The following is a 20,643-nucleotide window of genomic DNA, read 5'->3' as shown; positions in this document are numbered from 1 at the left end:
AATGTTTTTTTTTTTTTCGAAGAAGCTATCGTCTTTTGTATTCATTATGGTTTTAACGCATTTGTCTAAAAATAAACGCAGCAGCCGGGACGTATCTGTATTATCTGTCGGTAAACTGAAGAGCGAGTGAGCGAGTTCCCACTCTGCCAACCCAGCTACGTCACGAGGCCCTTCTACAGGCTGTTTCACAACGTAGTACTGGCCCTGTCGCGGCGCGCAATTTAAATTTGTGGCGACGCCGTACACAGATATTTCTCGGCTGCGACTATTTTTAGACAAATGCATTAAGACCATAAGGAATGCAAAAGACGATAGCTTCTTTCGAAATACAACAATAGAGTAAATAATATTGACATAAGAACGGAAGTCAGGATTCTACTTCAAACATAGAACCGAATGCCTGTTCATGTGAATATGGTATATGTTCCTCTATTGCTATTCGTGAAACGAACCGCACATAATTCAATCAATCTGTAGAATTTAAGGCTTGTTCTTACTTTGTGTTTCTACTTAAAGGTAGAAGTTTCCTTTGAAGGACTATATTTAAACTTAACAATTCTTGCAACATGAAGAGTGTTTAAAAAGTAAGCAGAAATTTATAATTTTGTGTGTTAGTCTGATTTGCACTACTTTCTTGTCTCTGTCTTCGTGAACATGTCTCTAAAGTATGTGTACAATGTTATGCATATTGGCTATTTACTCTGTTGTCAGTTGTCAAAAAGATTACATGTGTTTTGGTAGTATCAACGAATATTTGTTATGTATAAAAATAGATTAGAGAATCTTAATCAAATTTTGTTGTAAGAATGGAATAACATGTATGAAATTTTTCGAAATGTTGAATATTGCTTTTGGTGAACTTGTTATGAGTAAACCAAGGGCATACAAGTGGTACAAACATTTCAAAGTGGGTCTTAAAGGGCAGCAGTTTTACAAGTATGGATGAGATTAAAAATGTGCAGTTAGAAGACCTATAAACTATCCCGAAGAAAAAGTTCCTAAAGTGTTTCGGGAATTGGAAAAAGCACTGGGATAAGTGTGTGGTTCAAATGGCTGTGAGCACTATACGACATAACTTCTGAGGTCATCGGTCGCCTAGAACGTAGAACTAATTAAACCTAACTAACCTAAGGACATCACACACATCCATGCCCGAGGCAGGATTCGAACCTGTGACCGTAGCGATCGCTCGGTTCCAGACTGTAGCGCGTAGAACCGCACGGCCAATATGTAATGGGGAATATTTTGAAGAGTATAACATTGCTGAAGACTAACAAAGTTCTTACCAAAAAATAAAAGTTAATATTTAAGCGCACCTCGTATGTCAAGCTTTCTGCTTGGAAGTCCAGAATCAGGGTATGTGTTTCGAAGGAAATTTCAGCAGTGTTTACAATAGCTATTGCGCACATGTTTTAAGCAATATGTCTTAGAATCGGGTGAATAGTGACCGAGACAGAGATTTAGTGTTCCATCAGCATCAAAGGTTTTACGTGATTTTGAAACTGTCTATAGCGATGGGTTTCCTCACAATTATTAATTTCCTTCGTGGCGATTCCAGTAAACCATGCGGCTTATTTCCGCGTTTCTTCTTTATGCGTCCTATTGGGCGAGGCTGACGTTTGCCTAAATTACAGCCGTTTGGTTGGGAGTGGTAATATTAGCCAAGAGTTCTTTTTGCGTCGCCTCTTTAACATACGCTGTACTGACATTAGAGATGATCGAACGCTTGTTACTCCGCAAATACCTCCTCTTCTTCGTATTCTGCACGTTTTCTTACAATGCTAGACGATTATGTCGAAGTACAGTAGAGCGTCGATTATCCGAACGTCGGTCAACCGAACGACCGCTTAACCGAACTGTGTACTCGCTCGCACCTGTTACTCTCCCACGATTTTTGTGAAGTGGTTTCTGGACGTTTTCGTACCCTCTGTAAAAGCTCATCAGCTAAAGAATGGGAAGAGGGAGAAAACACTACTTCTCTTTGACAATGCACCAACTTATGTCATGTGATATTTTAAACGAAAAAGACGAGTTCATTAAGGTAATATTTCTTCCGCCTAACGTAACCTCCTTATTACAGCCCATGAATCAAGGCGTTATTGAGACTTTCAAACGATATTACAGGAAAGAATTGTTGCGTAAGTTATTGTTAGAAAGAGAAGAGGATGGAGAAGAAAGTCTCTTAAGAAATCATAAGAATATTGACTTGAAAGACGCGTCCTACATGATCATCACAGCATGGAATAGTGTAAAGGAAGAGAATTTGAAGAAAGCCTGGAATAAAATTTTGGACACACAAGAAAATTCACAAGGTACGATTGAAAATGAACAGAACGATATGTCCGAAATTCTCGGTATGCTAAAAGAAATAGATTGCCAGGAATGTGATGAAGAAGACGTTCATGAATGGATGAATATCGATGATGCAGATCCAGGATACCAAATCGTGCAGGACAGCGAGATTGTAAACATCGTCACTGATAAAGATGACGCCGCCAGCATCTCGTCAGTCAGTGCTCCAGAAAGTGAAGATGAAAGTATACCAACAGCTTCTGAGGCGTTCACTTGTTTAGATACTGCCTTGCCATGGTTTGAAGCCCAAGAAGAAAGTGACCAGTTTCAGATATCTGTAATGAAAAAAGTACGTGACACGTAAGCGTGTAGGCTTGCTTAGACAGACCAAAATAAAGGATTTTTTTAAACGTTAATTTTGTATACTGTGCGTATTGTTCATGCAAAATGCTTATGTAATATGTATATATTTTTGTTTAATAAACTGTGCCACATACTATACATTCCTACTGAAGTTGCCTTTGTATGTTACTTTGTAATACTAAAAGAGATGCCTGTTTTTACGAATAAATTTACTGTACAGTACTTCTTTTTGCCAAATAAACATGTACAGTTCGATTATCCGAACAAACCAGTTTTCCGAACACCCATGTCCCCCAATTACTTCGGATAATCGACGCTCTACTGTATATCAGTAAGTATACAAAGTTAACCGACACTGGCAACTAAAATCCCACGAATAGAAACGACGTGTATCACTGCCCGCCGATCTACACCGCTGCGCAGGTAACGGACAACAGATTTTGGGTGTCCCTGTAGGCCGGTGGCAGCGGTCTTCCGGGAAAGGCCACTTCCCCCACCAAAAGCGCTGCTCGCTCTTCAGTTTACAGACAGACAATACACGGCGTCGCCACAGTTTTTAAAGTGCGCGCCGCGGCAGGGCCGGTACTACGTTGTGAAACAGCCTGTAGAAGCGCCCTGTGACGTAGCAGGGTAGGCAGAGTGGGAACTCGCTAGCTCGCTCTTCAGTTTACCGACAGACTATACACACCTCTACAATAAAAAAATAATCTTAATCTCAAGGTGTGCTACGAGCTGACGAAGTGAATGGCTGTTGAGGTAAAATAGTCTCTAGTACGCAACCTCTGGAGCACTGGCCGCCACCAGATGTATAAAGCTTGCTCACATACGTGGTGCTCTGTCTGGGTCGACATTTGTTTCCATATCGGATCATGGGGTCCATATGGAGCAATCTAAATTAATATTTTCACTGGGGGGAATGCAGTGGGGAAGCCAGTGGGCATTATGGTGAGATCCTCTCCTGGAACTGCAGGTTATGTAGCAAGGTAATAGTATTGATAGGGAAGGGGAGTATGACATAGATGGTGACCTGGAAAAGATAGCGACTCAGACTGGCAACACGAATGTGCATTTCGTGGAACTGTTTCAGCGTCACAATCGGCCTCATCTTAATACAGCCATCAGGCGTATTAACATGAGACTTGGCGGTGCGCTGATGACAGAAAGCATGGGTCACATTTCAGTGGTGTCGGTGGAGTCTATCAGCAGGACGGGTTTCACTAGACATGGCCTGCACCTCAACAGGTATGGGAAGGGGAGGTTGGCAAAGCTTATAGGTGACAGCATAGGTGGGGTGGGTGGGATCACTCATGGGAAAATTCCTGCAGTAGTGGGTGTTAGAGCTGCACCTTATTTAGATGGAAGTCAGCTGATAGGTATTCCTGCTTAAGGGAAGTCTAACAAAGGACCCACTTTTGACAAAGCTTAGGTATCCGGGTAATGAGGGAATTAGTATATATCATCAAAATATACACGGTATTAGAGATAAAGTTAGTGAACTGCTTATAGATGTTGACTCTGAAATTATTGGTATATCTGAACACTTCTTAAATAAGGAGATAATTCAGAGGCATCCTTTACCAGGATACAGGTTGGCTGGCAGCTTTTCGAGGAGCTCTTTGCTGTGTGGGGGAGTAGCCATGTATGTGAAAAACGGCATCCCATTTGAGTCAATTGATGTTTCAAAGTACTGCATTGAAAAGGTGTTTGAATGTTGTGCAGGTGTGGTTAAATTTAACGGATCTTAACTTCTAACTGTTGTTGTTTATAGATCCCCAGACTCCGATTTCACAACATTTTTGCTAAAGCTAGAGGAGGTTCTTGGTTTACTTTATAGGAAATACAAAAAGTTAGTTATATGTGGTGACTTCAGTATTAATTGTATAAGTGATTGTGCAAGGAAGAGGATGCTGGTAGACATCCTTAATTCATATAATCTTATGCAAACCGTCTTCTTTCCAACGAGAGTGCAAGGGAACAGTAGAGCAACCGCAGACAAAATTTTTGTTCATTCCTCATTACTAGAAGGGCATTCTGTTAGCAAAAAGGTGAATGGCCTTTCAGATCATGATGCACAAATTTTAACTCTAAAAGGTTTTTGTGCTGCAACACGTCTTAAATATAGTCATCAGCTGTTTAGGAAAGCTGATCCAGTTGCTGTAGAGACCTTTGTAAACCGTATCAAGGAACAAGAGTGGCAAGATGTTTATGGCGCTGATACAGTAGACGATAAATATAATGCTTTTCTCAAGACTTTTCTCGTGCTCTTTGAAAGTTGCTTTCCGTTAGAACGTTCAAAACAGGGTACTAGCACAAACAGGTAGCTTGGGTGGCTGAATAGAGGGATAAGAATATCTTGTAGAACAAAGTGGCAATTATATCAAAACGTTAGAAACAGTCAAAATCTAAATGGAGCAGCCCATTACAAACAGTATTGTAAGGTGCTTAAAAATGTTATTAGGAAGGCAAAAAGTATGTGGTGTGCAGATAGAATAGCTAAGTCTCAGGATAAAATTAAAACCATATGGTCAGTCGTAAAGGAAGTAGCTGGTCTGCAGAGACAGGTCGAGGATATAGAATCAGTGCGTAGTGGGAATGTCCGTGTTACTGATAAGTCGCATATATGTACAGTATTTAATAATCACTTTCTGAATATAGCAGGTGAACTACACACACACTTTAAACTCTGGTGTGGATTTATCTGCTGACTCAGACGGTGGTTGACAGGAGACGGCGAAGATGAATTGTTCAAAGGGAAATTGACTGCAATATAGTCAGCAGGCCATTTTCGAACGACAGGATTGTGGCCACATGATGGACCATATCACATGTGATATCCAGTGAGCTGCTACAGATTCCATTCTCTAGTGTGGCAACCACCTCAGACAACAGCCTGTCCTTGGTCGAATGACGAATGTTGCTCGGCAAACTGCATAGATCTACAGAAAAACTTTGTGCCTTCAGATCTGTGAGAGCATGAGCAAGGAGAGTGACAACAGAAAAGGAACTCGTGGAAGCAATTGATGACTTCCATTGATCGGTCCACTTCCACTGCATAAGGCGAGGGCAGTATCTATGCAGCTGTACAGCATATAGCGGCAGCCATTCTTTGGCAGCCAGCGAAGCCATCCCCTCTTCCTCGGGATTCCCCCTTCAGAAAACTGTTCCCTGGTGGACCCCAGATGTCACTGCGGCAATTAGAGATCGTAGGTGGGCTCTCAAACACCATAAGCGGCACCCGACACTGGTGCACGTCATTTTCTTTAGATGGCTCCGTGCCCGCGTCCGCTACCTCATAAAACCACGAAAGCAAGAATCCTGGGAACGGTACGTTTCCGTCATTGGATCACGTCTCTCTCCATCACAGGATCCATCTTTTACTACCCGCCAGCTGGAACCGTACTGAAGTTAATGCGGATGAGTAGGAGAGGCAAACCGGTAATGTTCGGGTACAGTATATCAGTAGTTTCCTGCATGGCAGTGTCACGTCGCTTAAATATCTGGGCGTAATGTTGCAAAGCTATATGAAATGGAACGAGCATGGGAGGACTGTGGTAGGAAGGCGAATGATTGGTTCAAATGGCTCTGAGCACTATGGGACTTAACATCTATGGTCATCAGTCCCCTAGAACTTAGAACTACTTAAACCTAACTAACCTAAGGACAGCACACAACACCCAGCCATCACGAGGCAGAGAAAATCCCTGACCCCGCCGGGAATCGTACCCGGGAACCCGGGCGTGGGAAGCGAGAACGCTACCGCACGACCACGAGATGCGGGCGAAGGCGAATGATCGACTTCGCTTTATTGGAAAAATTTTAGGGAAGTGTGGTTCATCTGTAAAAGAGACCGCATATAGGACGCTAGTGCGACCTATTCGTAAGTGCTGGTAGTGTGTGTGGGATCCGTACCAGGTTGGGTTGGAGGGACACAGCGAAGCAATTCAGAGGCGGGCTGCTAAATTTGTTATTGGTAGGTGAGAACAACACGCAAGTGTTACGGGCTTGCTTCGCGAACTCAATTGGGAATCCCTGAAGGGAAGGCGACGTTCTTTTTGAGGAACACTATGGAGAAAATTTAGAGAAGTGGCATTTGAAGCTGACTGCAGAAAGATTCTACTGCCTCCAACATACATTGCGCATAAGGACCACGAATATAAGGTACGAGAAATTAGGGCTTATACTGAGTCATCTAGATAGTCATTTATCCCTCGGTGTGTTTGCGAATGGAACAGGAAAGAAAGTGACTGGTAGTGGTACTGGTACCTCCCGCCACGAGTCGTACGGTGGATTGCGTGGTATTTATATAGATGTAAATGCAGGTTTAACTAGCATAAGGCGGTGTAGTTTCGTACCTAGTTAAGGTTGGTTAAAACCTTTCGGTATTTCCCATACTGTGTGTCACTCTTCTCCCTAGAATTGTTGGAATGTCGCTTGCATTGGCTCTGAGTCGCACTTCACTGAGTACCAAACACTTGTGAAACTCCCTCACAGCCAAAGATCAAACACTTCGCTCCTCCTTTGACGCTGTTTTATTTTCATATTTTCTTGCGATATGCTATTTTAATTGTCTGTTTCAACATTTGTAATGCCGCTCCCATGGCTTCTATGTGCTTCGTTCTTTCGGATAGAATACGGCTTGATATTGAAGCCTTTCCATTAAATGTGAAAGATCATCGTGAAGCTCCTATCTTCCACAATGTGTGAAAATGCGTATTAGTTCCTTCTAACCACATCTGTCGGTTGCGTTGCTCTAGCAAAGCTTTTTCTTCGTAACTTCGATCTCTACCAATCCAGTACTTGGCCCTGCGATCTTGTCTCACCAAGAAAACCGGAAAAAAGATTAAACAGAATTCATCGCCCACCCACAGGAACGCACTTCAGATTCTTGTGGTCTTTCCGTACTTGAAAAGTAACTTTGTGTATCACGAAGGATCACTACTAACCTGGCTTCAGTTACACTTTAAAACAGCAATTCCGCCCTACACAGTCCTCGAGTTGTCACTTTAACTCCACGAGGGCTGCTGACTTCCTATTTCGCGAGCTCCCAAAAAACATTCTCCGAATTTAACATCCGTGGCACCCAGGCAGTTTCGTTGGCAATTTTCCTCTCGCTCTAATAACCCCTGCAAAATGCTCTTCCTACAAGGGCGTTTCAAAAGTTTATTTTCAACAGATGTAGAGGAACAACTGGTATCTTGGGAAAATGACTCGCCCTGCGACCAGCTCGTGTGTTTAATCTCGCCTTGGCCATGGATGGAGATTTCAAATGTGACTCTTCGTATATTTCATTTCATACACCGTACGACAATCTCGACTGGAGTACACCCGTCGAAATTTTGAGTGTAGCAGAGGTGAAGGTTACCTACAACTTGTACAGATATCAAATTGCAGTTATGAGTCGAAGGACATGAAAGAGAAGCAGTTGTTGAGAAGGGACTGACAGTGTTGTAATCTGTCCCCACGTTAATCTGTACATTGTGTAAGCATTGAAGGAAACCCAACGAGAAGTATGGAAAGAGTATTAACTAAAATGTTGAGCTTTTGCCGATGACACTCTGATTCTGTCAGAGGCGGCAAAGGACTTGGGAGAGCAGTTGAATGGAATGGGTAGTGTCTTGAAAAGTGTTTGAGATGAACATTAACAAAAGTAAAATAAAGGGTATGTAATATAGTAAAATTAAACCAGGTGATGCTCCAGGAATCAGGAAATGCCACTAAAAGTAGTACACGAGTTTTTCTGTTTGCATAGCAGAATGACTGACGATGGTCGAAGTACAGAGGATATAAAATGTAGACTTAGCAATAAGAAGAAAATCATTTCAGAAAGAGAGGAATTTGATAGCACCTAATATAAATGTAAATGTTGCGAAGCCCTAAAAGTGTGCGCCTGTAATGTAGCCTTAACCTTGTACGGAATTGAAGCGTGAGCAATAAATAGCTCAGTTAATAATCATTTGGGCTATTCTTCTTGGCTGTTACAATTTTCCCAAATATTAGTGTATTTTGCTCTACTGTCTCAGCAATCGGCATCGTGTACTTAGTAGTCCTAGTCGGTACTAGACAAACTGAAATAACTCCATATTTTGTAATTTTTTAGAAATAAGTTATTAATATGTCAACAAATTCCAGTTAACCTCTCGCCCCCTCGTAATGATTATACTTGCACGTCTTGGTGAATCCGATTGTACTTTCTGATACACGTTCCACGTGTCGCGGAAAGTTATCACTCGTTCCATCTTGGGTTTCAACTAGCTATCGTGATGGTTTCTAGTATTTCGTGAGGGTGACTGCATTCCTGGTGGAAGTGCATTTTGGGACTTGACTCCTGATCCTTAACTACGATTATTTTGATATTAACGCTTCCCAAATTTGATGTAAAGTTTGTTTTTCAGACGGGAGTTTTCATTTAGGAGCATTTTTCATCACATTTAAATAATTTTTTAAAAAAACTTCGGTAAATATCAAGCGTACTCTACCGACCAAGTGACCATATCCAGGGAATAGTGCGAGACTTACGTAAGCAGAACTATCATACAGACCTCACGTTTCGTTGTTATATTTTTGCCAGAAACGCAAAACGGAAAAAAAATTGTAACGGGTTGTGGATTGATCAAGAGGATGGTGCGGTATTCACTTTGTGTGTTGAGTAATTGATTCCAAAAAGAAGCAACTGCTCTCTCTGTGGTCTTGAGATTAGTAAAAGTGCAGCGTTGTCAGTCGTCATGTTAGTAATCCAAGGGGCTAATTTATTCCCAGCTCAGTCATGTATGTTGATGATTCTATACATGATTTTCCATATGGCAAAACTTCGTCGTAGCTGAAGCGCAATACCAAACACTTCTCGTTAAAACTAAAGTTAGCCAATAACTGGCTGGAGTCGCTGATTCGCAAGATACAAGGTGTGCGACATCTTATGTGACCATGTTTAATGTACATAAGAACTTCAGAAAATAAGTTACACATGTAGTCGCACGCTAAGACCATTGCGCAATAATACTGGCGAATGGTCACAAGAGAGAACAAATTCCCGGTTCCCTGCAGACACAGATCTGCTGCAGTACAGATGAACAGGTGCATCACAGTGTGCGATTCCAGTGGCGTGGCAGCTGGAAGCGTACTTCAAAGTTGATGTACACGGGACAGTACGATTCTTGTGGGCAAAGCATCTAAATTGGACCACAGATTCCACCGTGAAATTCTGGCGGCCCTTCGTGGCCCCCTTCCCCTCCCCTTCTCTGCGTCCCTGTCTAATGTCCAGTCCTAGATTAGTTTCACATCTCTGGTATTTTCTGCTGAAGATCTTACATTGAATTCGGTGCGCAGTGCTTGATCATAGAAGACTCGCTGTTTGTTGTGTGTAAGCGTGGAAGTAACTAAAGTTCTCTTTTTTTTCTAGTTGGCGCTGGCTGTACTATACATATTCCTTTATCTATGGAATGTACTGCCTGTGGGATAAGCCATGGCTGTGGGACATAAACGAGTGCTGGTACACCTACCCTTACCAGGTTTGTACGTTCTCATTTAAGTCGTTGGCTGCACTGTCTTTCGTCTCGCTCGCTGCTTTCGCCACAATCTCTCCGCTTCACAGTTACGCTGCTTTTTAAGCGCACTCACTAAATAGCTTGCAGGTAGCTGTAAGTTGTTGTTCACAAGAGTGCTTGGTTACGCGAAGTGCCAACGACCTCAAAATCGTCTTCCTGGAGATAATTTCGACCCTGACTCTGGTTCACATTACCATTTGTTGAACACGTGACATACGCAGTGATAAATGCATCCGAATAAAATGGTCTCTTTAAATGTGCGCGCGGAATTGCAACTAAATCCAACATTAAACACGAGGGCTTGTGGATTGTATGTGGCAAATAGCCAGAGTATGATGTGACATTTGTGAAAGTAAAAATTAGAAGCGTTCGAAATGCTTGCATTATCGATTAAAATAAAGTTCTAAAATCTCAGAAGAGTGGTGTGTCTGCACAAGACATTTACGAGCCAGATTTTGGTTTGTTTGCCATAGCAGACAGCATTTTCGTCTTTTGAGTGTTATTTCTTTTATGAGTACATTTATTGTCTCCATTTTATTCCTGCGCGAAATCAATTTTCGGATCCAACGCCCCCCTGCGACTCCGGGAGTTAGAATAAGCCCAAGGTATTCCTGCCTATCGTAAGAGGAGACTAAAAGGAGTCTCTCACGTTTCGGCCTTTATGTGATGTTCCCCTGTAGGGTTTGACCTCCATTTTTGAAAATTTTCGCGAAGAGCAAGCCAATTGGGGAAGGACGCCTCACATGTCGCATAGTGTCCATCATGCGCTGAGACCTCTGGCATCTTTCGTCGACGTGGATCTGCACTTCGGATCATTCTCCAGCTGTTCGGCGAGGTCACCCTCCTGGGTGCGTTTTCCTCCATCCTCTGTGCAGTATCTCTTTCTGCACTGTCAACGATAATGAACTTCTTAGCTCGTTTGCACTTCATATCCAGCACGGTAGCCAGTCCATTGTGGTGGGGCCGCCATGTACCCTGTTGGTTGTAGCGCCCTGACCTGCTGATGCCTGCGCCATTAACTCCCCACGTATGTCAAGGAGTAGATGGCCGTCACCCTGGGGCATCGGGACTCCCAGCAATGGCCATCCTGTCATGTGGCCTTTGCTGCGGCTGGGTGGCGCCCGTGGGGAGGGCCCCTGGTGGGAGTGGGTGGCATCAAGGCTGATGACATGCCATGAAGCGTAGTACATCATCTCATGCTGGTGGTCAAACACCAGCAGTCTCTAAGCAGTTACGGTCTAACTTTAATGCCAAGAAATACGACCACAAATGGCCCCCAGTACCTCATACGTACAAGAGTTGATGGGGAATCTTTCTTGTCAGTGAAACCTCATTTTTTGTGTAGCATCTGGAGGACAAGTTTTGGGAGGTGGAGGGCTTGTCCAAAATGGGATTAGGGTCGGTCTTGATCAAAATAGCATCCTCTGCCCAGTCACGGGCACTACTCGCCTGTGACAAACTAGGTGACCTGTTTCCATCACGCCCCAGAGGATCTTAAATATGGTCCAGGGTATCTTTATTTCACAGTGACCTTCTTTTGCAGTCTGACGATGAGCTGCACGCCGATTTAGAGCGGCAAGGTGTCCATTTCGTCCGGCGCGTCTACCAGCATCCAAGGGATAATCAGGTTGCCACCGGTGCCTTCATCTTCAACTTAAAGGTGACACATTACCCAAGAAGGTCAAGGTGGTGATCTACTGCTGTGACTTACAGCCATATATCCCTCCCACGATGCGGATTGGACTGAGTGAAGGTTGGGAATTTGTATGGGCGCTGATAACCGCGCAGTTGAGCGCCCCACAAACCAATCATCATAATCATCATCATCATCATCATCATCATCATCATCATCATCATCATCATCCCCCCCCCCCCCAATGCAGTGCTTTGAGTGCTGGAAGTTCGGACATATGTCTTCTCGCTGTACTTCCAGCTTCACATTTCGGATTGTGGATGTCCTTCACATCCCAATACTCCCTGTGCCCCGCCTCTTGTCTGTGTCAACTGTGGAGAGCACCATTCGCCTTTCCCGCCAGACTGCAGGATTCTCCAGAAAGAAAGACAAATAATGGAATACAAGACACTGGACTGACTGACCTACATTGAGGCTAAGAGAAAATGAGACACTATGTCTTGTGCATATGACGTCAACCTACGCCGCCACTATGACAACGATCCTACCATCTTCCGTTGGCTCTGAGCCGTCAGACTCCAGCTGCTCCCTTGATGGTGGGAGGCACTTCCTTCTCTGCTGCTCCCTTGATGGTGGGAGGCACTTCCTTCTCTGTTGGTCGTACACAACCTACTCAGGAGCAACCCCCCCCCCCCCCTCCAACCATCGGGGACATCAGTCCCCACTTCTCAGCCGGAGAAGCGTAAGTCTTCTTTGGCTCCTCTCCCCACAAAGGGATCCATTGGGTCACTCCCTTCCCAGGTTCCTGCCAGTGGCAAAGCTGACACCCGCCAGTGGCTGAAGCAACCACAGGTAGCTGGTTGTAGGGCTTCACGGTCATTCTCATTCCCTGAGACTGAATCAGTGAAGTCCTCCCAGCTGGACCAAGCTAAGGAGCAGCGAGAAAAACCTAAAAAGAAAAGACGCCAAAGAACCAAGGCACTGTGGTGGCAACCACACGATGACTACCTACAAGCTCTGTGTCTGAAGATGAGGCGGAGATTCTGGCGTCCGCTGAGGACTTGGAGCTCGCTGAGCCCTCAGACACAATGGATGTTGATCGCACAATGACACCAGGTGACCTTGAGGTATAGACTGTCTCGTTGTGTGTCTCATGCCTTCCCAGTCTCACGATCACGTAATCTTTTAGTGGAATTGCGTCGGTTTTTTCCACCACCTGGCTGAGCTACTGCAACTGTTACTCTTTACACATGCTTTCTGCATTGCCCTCCAGGAAACTTGGTTCCCGGCAGTGCGGACCCCTGCCCTCCACCGCAGCTATAAGGGATATAACAGGAACTGTAGCGACTATAATAGTGTCAGGTTGAGTTTGCATCTGTCAAAACTCGACCTCTGACCCGTAAATACAGGTGCCCCACACATTTCAGTGTGGCACATTACACATATTCGACCATTGATCTCTCGGTTTACAGTCCTGGTCATCTCCTATCCATCCACTGGAGAGCACATGACGACTTACGTGTTAGTGACCACTTCCCCATCTTCCTGTCACTCCCACGGCGTAATGCTCATGGGCGCCTACCCAGATGAGCTTTAAACAAGGCAGACTGGAAAGCCTTCACCTCTGCTGTCACCGCTGAATCTCCCCTACATGGTGCCATCGATGTTGTCGTTGAGCAGGTCACAACAACAATCGATTCTGAGGCGGAAAACGCGTTCCTCATTCTTTATGGTGCCCCCGGCGAAAGACAGTCCCTTGGTAGTCTCCCACTGCGATTCTGGGAGTTAGAATAGGCCCGAGGTATTCCTGCCTGTCGTAAGATGTGACTAAAAGGAGTCTCACACTTTTTGGCCCTATGAGTTCAGTAATGGCTTACCGCTGTGACATTAAACTATACGTCCCACCCCCTATGCGGTTCTTAAGTGCTGGAAGTTCGGGCACATGTCTTCCCGCTGCACTTCCAGTACCACATGTCAAGACAGTTGACGTCCACTGCACCCAGATACCCCATGTGCGCCACTTCCCACTTGCATCAGCTGTGGAGAGCACCACTCCCCCTGCTCGCCAGACTGCCCAGTACTCCAAAAGGAGCGGAAAATCGTGGAGTACAAGACTCTGGACTGGTTGTCTTACACAGAGGCTAAATGTAAATTCGAAAGATTACACCCCATTCGGTTGATGTCGACATGCTGCTGCTACGTCACCATCGCCGACCCAAGTGCCAGTGGTTCCTCACTTTGTGCCATGAACAGTGGGCCCTCCGGGCTACCAGGATACATCTGCCCTGTTGGTGGTAGGGGTCAAATCTTCCTCCATTGCTCCCAAAGCACCTACTTCGGGAGCGAGCCCGCCCCCCCCCCCCCCCAAATGAAGGGGACATTGGTCCCCTCCCCCCTGCTGGAAAAGCAACAGCCTCCTCTGGCTCCTCTCGTGTGGAAGGGGTCCCTTGGGGCCCTCTCTCCCAAGGTCTCCACTAATAGAGCTTCACGGTCTTCCTCCACGCCTAAAGCTGCTTTAGGCAAATCTTCCCATCAAGCCGCTAAAGAGAAGCGAGAGAGCAAGCAAACTAAGAAGTAGTCTGCTAAGAAACAGGAACCTCTAGTGGCCACAACACCACCACTCCCTGTCAATTCTGCATCTGAGGATGCGGTGGAGATCTTAGCATCCCCTGCGTACCTGGATCACACTGATGCCTCATCCACCATAGAAATGGCTACAAAGACTCAATCAGTGGCAGCAGCTGACGACCCTGAGGCATAACCTGCCTCCTTGTGCACTTCATGAATTCCCAGCCTCACAATAACGTCATCCTCCAGTGGAATTGCGGCAATTTTTTACACCACCTGGCTGAGCTATGGCAACTCTTAAGCTTTACACCTGCTTTCTGCATTGCCCTTCAGAAAACCTGGTTCTCGGAAATGTGAACCCCTGCCCTCCACTGCTGTAGGGGATATTAAAAGAACTGTGGTGACTATTATAGTGTGTCAGGTGGAGTTTGTGTCTGTCCTGAACTCGGTATGCTGTGAACCTGTGCCCCTTCAAACCCTTCTTTAACCAGTGGCTGTCAGGATATGGACGACGCAGGAAATAACTGTGTGCAAAATATATCTTCCTCCACATGGTGCACTATCCCTAAATTCATTGGCTGCACTGGTTGAGCAAGTCCCTAAACCTTTCATACGTTTGGGAGATTATAACGCTCATAACCCCTTGTGGGATGGCACCATACTTACTGGCTGAGGCAGTGATGTCGAAGATTTACTGTCACAACTCGACGTCTGCCTCTTAAATATAGGTGGCCCCACGCATTTCAGTGTGGCACGTGGCACATTTTCAGACCTTGATATCTCGTTTTGCAGTCTTGGCCTTCTCCCATCTATCTAACGGAGAGCACATGACGACGTGTGTGGTAGTGACCACTTTCCCATCTTCCTGTCACTCCCCCAGTGTCATGCTCACGGACGTGTACGCAGATGGGCTTTAAGCAAGGCATCCTGGGAGCCTTCACCTCTGCAGTCACTGCTGAACCTCCCCCACATGGTGCCATCGATATTGTCGTTGAGCAGGTCACTGCAGTGATCGTTTTTGAGGCAGAAAATGTGATCCCTCATTCGTTTGGGTGCCCCCCAGTGAAAGACAGTCCCTTGGCAGTCGCTGAAGCAATTAATGAGTGTCGGCTAGCTCTACACTGGTATAAGCGGCGCCCTTCCATGGAGCACGTCATAGCCTTCAAACGGCTCCGTACCAATGTTCGCCAGCTTATCAAATGACGGAAACAATAGTATTGGGAGAGATACGTATCTCCAAAACTTGACCTGCATTTTTATGCCACATTGTTTTTCGGCTTTGGGAGATGGAATGGCATAACAGTATGTACAACAAACTGTGTGTCATTAAGGAGGCTACGAATGTGTGGAAATCTTTCATGTGGTCCTCTTGCCGGGAATCAGTTGTCGTCTGCCAGCTCCACAATGGCCATATGTGGCTAACGTATGGTTACCTCCTCCGTCGCAAGGACCCACCTCGATGTCGCTGTGGCCCACAAATGACGGTCATCCACCTGCTGGACTGCCCACTTTGAGCCGCTCTGCAGCGGACTTTTCACTTTCCTGCGGACTTTTCACTTTCCTGCGGACTTTTCACTTTCCTGCGGACTTTTCACTTTCCTGCGGACTTTTCACTTTCCTGCGGACTTTTCACTTTCCTGCGGACTTTTCACTTTCCTGCGGACTTTTCACTTTCCTGCGGACTTTTCACTTTCCTGCGGACTTTTCACTTTCCTGCGGACTTTTCACTTTCCTGCGGACTTTTCACTTTCCTGCGGACTTTTCACTTTCCTGCGGACTTTTCACTCTGCTGCGGACTTTTCACTCTGCTGCGGACTTTTCACTCTGCTGCGGACTTTTCACTCTGCTGCGGACTTTTCACTCTGCTGCGGACTTTTCACTCTGCTGCGGACTTTTCACTCTGCTGCGGACTTTTCACTCTGCTGCGGACTTTTCACTCTGCTGCGGACTTTTCACTCTGCTGCGGACTTTTCACTCTGCTGCGGACTTTTCACTCTGCTGCGGACTTTTCACTCTGCTGCGGACTTTTCACTCTGCTGCGGACTTTTCACTCTGCTGCGGACTTTTCACTCTGCTGCGGACTTTTCACTCTGCTGCGGACTTTTCACTCTGCTGCGGACTTTTCACTCTGCTGCGGACTTTTCACTCTGCTGCGGACTTTTCACTCTGCTGCGGACTTTTCACTCTGCTGCGGACTTTTCACTCTGCTGCGGACTTTTCACTCTGCTGCGGACTTTTCACTCTGCTGCGGACTTTTCACTCTGCTGCGGACTTTTCACTCTGCTGCGGACTTTTCACTCTGCTGCGGACTTTTCACTCTGCTGCGGACTTTTCACTCTGCTGCGGACTTTTCACTCTGCTGCGGACTTTTCACTCTGCTGCGGACTTTTCACTCTGCTGCGGACTTTTCACTCTGCTGCGGACTTTTCACTCTGCTGCGGACTTTTCACTCTGCTGCGGACTTTTCACTCTGCTGCGGACTTTTCACTCTGCTGCGGACTTTTCACTCTGCTGCGGACTTTTCACTCTGCTGCGGACTTTTCACTCTGCTGCGGACTTTTCACTCTGCTGCGGACTTTTCACTCTGCTGCGGACTTTTCACTCTGCTGCGGACTTTTCACTCTGCTGCGGACTTTTCACTCTGCTGCGGACTTTTCACTCTGCTGCGGACTTTTCACTCTGCTGCGGACTTTTCACTCTGCTGCGGACTTTTCACTCTGCTGCGGACTTTTCACTCTGCTGCGGACTTTTCACTCTGCTGCGGACTTTTCACTCTGCTGCGGACTTTTCACTCTGCTGCGGACTTTTCACTCTGCTGCGGACTTTTCACTCTGCTGCGGACTTTTCACTCTGCTGCGGACTTTTCACTCTGCTGCGGACTTTTCACTCTGCTGCGGACTTTTCACTCTGCTGCGGACTTTTCACTCTGCTGCGGACTTTTCACTCTGCTGCGGACTTTTCACTCTGCTGCGGACTTTTCACTCTGCTGCGGACTTTTCACTCTGCTGCGGACTTTTCACTCTGCTGCGGACTTTTCACTCTGCTGCGGACTTTTCACTCTGCTGCGGACTTTTCACTCTGCTGCGGACTTTTCACTCTGCTGCGGACTTTTCACTCTGCTGCGGACTTTTCACTCTGCTGCGGACTTTTCACTCTGCTGCGGACTTTTCACTCTGCTGCGGACTTTTCACTCTGCTGCGGACTTTTCACTCTGCTGCGGACTTTTCACTCTGCTGCGGACTTTTCACTCTGCTGCGGACTTTTCACTCTGCTGCGGACTTTTCACTCTGCTGCGGACTTTTCACTCTGCTGCGGACTTTTCACTCTGCTGCGGACTTTTCACTCTGCTGCGGACTTTTCACTCTGCTGCGGACTTTTCACTCTGCTGCGGACTTTTCACTCTGCTGCGGACTTTTCACTCTGCTGCGGACTTTTCACTCTGCTGCGGACTTTTCACTCTGCTGCGGACTTTTCACTCTGCTGCGGACTTTTCACTCTGCTGCGGACTTTTCACTCTGCTGCGGACTTTTCACTCTGCTGCGGACTTTTCACTCTGCTGCGGACTTTTCACTCTGCTGCGGACTTTTCACTCTGCTGCGGACTTTTCACTCTGCTGCGGACTTTTCACTCTGCTGCGGACTTTTCACTCTGCTGCGGACTTTTCACTCTGCTGCGGACTTTTCACTCTGCTGCGGACTTTTCACTCTGCTGCGGACTTTTCACTCTGCTGCGGACTTTTCACTCTGCTGCGGACTTTTCACTCTGCTGCGGACTTTTCACTCTGCTGCGGACTTTTCACTCTGCTGCGGACTTTTCACTCTGCTGCGGACTTTTCACTCTGCTGCGGACTTTTCACTCTGCTGCGGACTTTTCACTCTGCTGCGGACTTTTCACTCTGCTGCGGACTTTTCACTCTGCTGCGGACTTTTCACTCTGCTGCGGACTTTTCACTCTGCTGCGGACTTTTCACTCTGCTGCGGACTTTTCACTCTGCTGCGGACTTTTCACTCTGCTGCGGACTTTTCACTCTGCTGCGGACTTTTCACTCTGCTGCGGACTTTTCACTCTGCTGCGGACTTTTCACTCTGCTGCGGACTTTTCACTTTCCCAGCACGCTACCTTCAGTGTTGGGCGACAATGCCTCAAAAGCAGTTTTAGTTTATGTTTTATTCATGAGGGTGTGTCTTATCATTTTATCTAAGTTTTAGCACATGTCCTTTGTTCCTCTGTGTCCTCCATGCCATTACTTTTAGGATGGAAGTTTTAATGTGTTGGAGAGTTCTATTCTCATGGTCAGCCAGCCATGGTATTTTGCTCTCTTGTTTTGATCTCTTCTTCGTGTTTCTTGCATATCTCTGTGGTTTTCTCGTCAGATTTTGTCCATTTTAGTGTTTGTTGCCCTTCTGTCATTCTTGTGGTTTTCTCCTTTCTTCCAGCTGTGTTTTGTATGCCTCAATTATTTTATTCCCACCCTTATGGAATTATTTTCATCAGAACGAGGGACTGATGACCTAGCAGTTTGCTCCCTCCTCTTCCTCCTCTTCCGCCTCTTCCTCCTCTTCCTCCTCTTCCTCCTCCTCCTCCTCCTCCTCCTCCTCCTCCTCCTCCTCTTTTAAGCAAACAACCCAGCAGACCCAACATTCGGGTTTTCTTTTTCTTGTATGTAACTCTTGCCTCAGTTCTAATGCCATAACGTAGAGTATAATATCAATACAGGTACCCTCCTGAATCATCATTTGACATAATATTGAGAACTTTGCTACTCGGTAGAATTTGTAGCGTTCTGTGTGAACAGTAGCTCACGGTGCCACTGCAGTATGTGACGAGCCATGACTGCACTTAAGTTGCATGCATAGATTATAAACAATATAGGCCGTGGTCGCCTGTATCTCTGTCGTGTTGAGGTTTGAATCTATGAGTAGTACCCAAGTCAGGTGATTTGGGCCAGTAAGCAGAATTTCTGTACCAAGTGAGGTGGTGCAGTGGTTAGCACACTGGACTCGCATTTGTGAGAATGATGGCTCAAACCCACATCCGACCATCCGGATTTAGGTTTTCCGAGATTTCCCTAAATAGCTCCAGCCAGTTGTCGGGATGGTTCCTTTGAAAGGGTACATCTGATTTCCTTAGTCATCCTTGACACAATCCGAGCTTGGGCTCGCTCTGTCATGATGTCTGTATAGGGTGGATGTTGAACCCAATCTTACTTCCTTCAGAATTTCTGTTATTACACGCACAGTGGAGTGGAGCTGACAGGTTTTCTTATTTATACCTGAATTGTGCACTGATTTTCACCATGAAATAACTTTCACTTTTGCTGTTACGCTGTAGTAGTGCAATTACTCAAATTTCTCTGAAATTCCTAATGTTAATGTGATGGTTATCGTTTTTGTATGTTGCCAGGTGGAATGTACTGACAGTTCATTTTACAGGCAACAGAATTAAAACTCTTGAGTGACTACAGTACTGTACCAGTTTTTGTTGCTCTGTGTGTCTTTTAGTTCACCGCTTCCATGTGAGTAGAAGACAGAATATAAATTTGCAAGCAGCATTATTTTTCTGGTGATTCCTCGACAATACATATGAAATCCATTTAATTCAATAATGTTAGATTTTTATGCAAAGAAGTCATTTATATTTTATGACTTTTGCTTAATTCAGTACAGATACCGCAACACTGTATGTATACATATTTTTTAAAAAACTCTTGTAGCGATTTAGATATTAAAGTTCTGCCATCTTAAAATCTTAGTCTCTTGTAGAGTTTTATATTTAAGGGCCAACCTATATTGTAACTTTCAGCTTGTGGAATTATCCATCCAAGGACTGTGAATAGTACACTTTCACAACAGATATTTCAATCAGTTTGCATAATCTGTAGGGTGCAAAACAGTACTTCTCTGAGCATATATTACAAAATTATATCTGAGATGAAGTCCCATCAAGAAGGAAAACTTTGTGACAATCAAGAGCCTCATAAACTTTGATGGGTTATTTATGACAAATTTCATTAACAGATATATGTGTATAGTGATGGTACAATTAAAATGCCTAATTCCATGAAGAGATACCTACATGACGACCTTCGGTGAACAGCACATATTATTCTTACTGCTCACCTTTGAACAGTTAATACGTTCTTTCTAAGTGGTGTGTTACCCCAGAAAATTATACCATAAGACATTGAGTGGAAATATGCAAAATATGTTGGGGTTGGTTGGTTTGTTTCCAAGAAGAGCAAAAGTA

At 45.4% G+C, this 20,643-nt stretch overlaps 1 protein-coding gene across 2 annotated transcripts in view; it reads left to right on the top strand.

Moving 5' to 3' along the window:
- The window catches only part of LOC126249015 (ceramide synthase 6), a 134,853-nt gene that overhangs the window by 90,056 nt on the left and 24,154 nt on the right, over positions 1 to 20,643 (top strand). For both annotated transcript variants that reach the window (XM_049950612.1, XM_049950611.1), the window contains exon 4: positions 10,052 to 10,160. In XM_049950612.1, coding sequence (XP_049806569.1) covers positions 10,052 to 10,160 — 109 coding nt within the window. The remainder of the gene's footprint in view (positions 1 to 10,051; positions 10,161 to 20,643) is intronic.

The sequence above is a fragment of the Schistocerca nitens genome, chromosome 3 (genome assembly GCF_023898315.1).
Source record: "Schistocerca nitens isolate TAMUIC-IGC-003100 chromosome 3, iqSchNite1.1, whole genome shotgun sequence".
In the NCBI taxonomy this organism is placed as follows: domain Eukaryota; kingdom Metazoa; phylum Arthropoda; class Insecta; order Orthoptera; family Acrididae; genus Schistocerca; species Schistocerca nitens.
The sequence above is the reverse complement of the archived record's forward strand: the minus strand, read 5'-3'. Positions and strand labels throughout refer to the sequence as shown.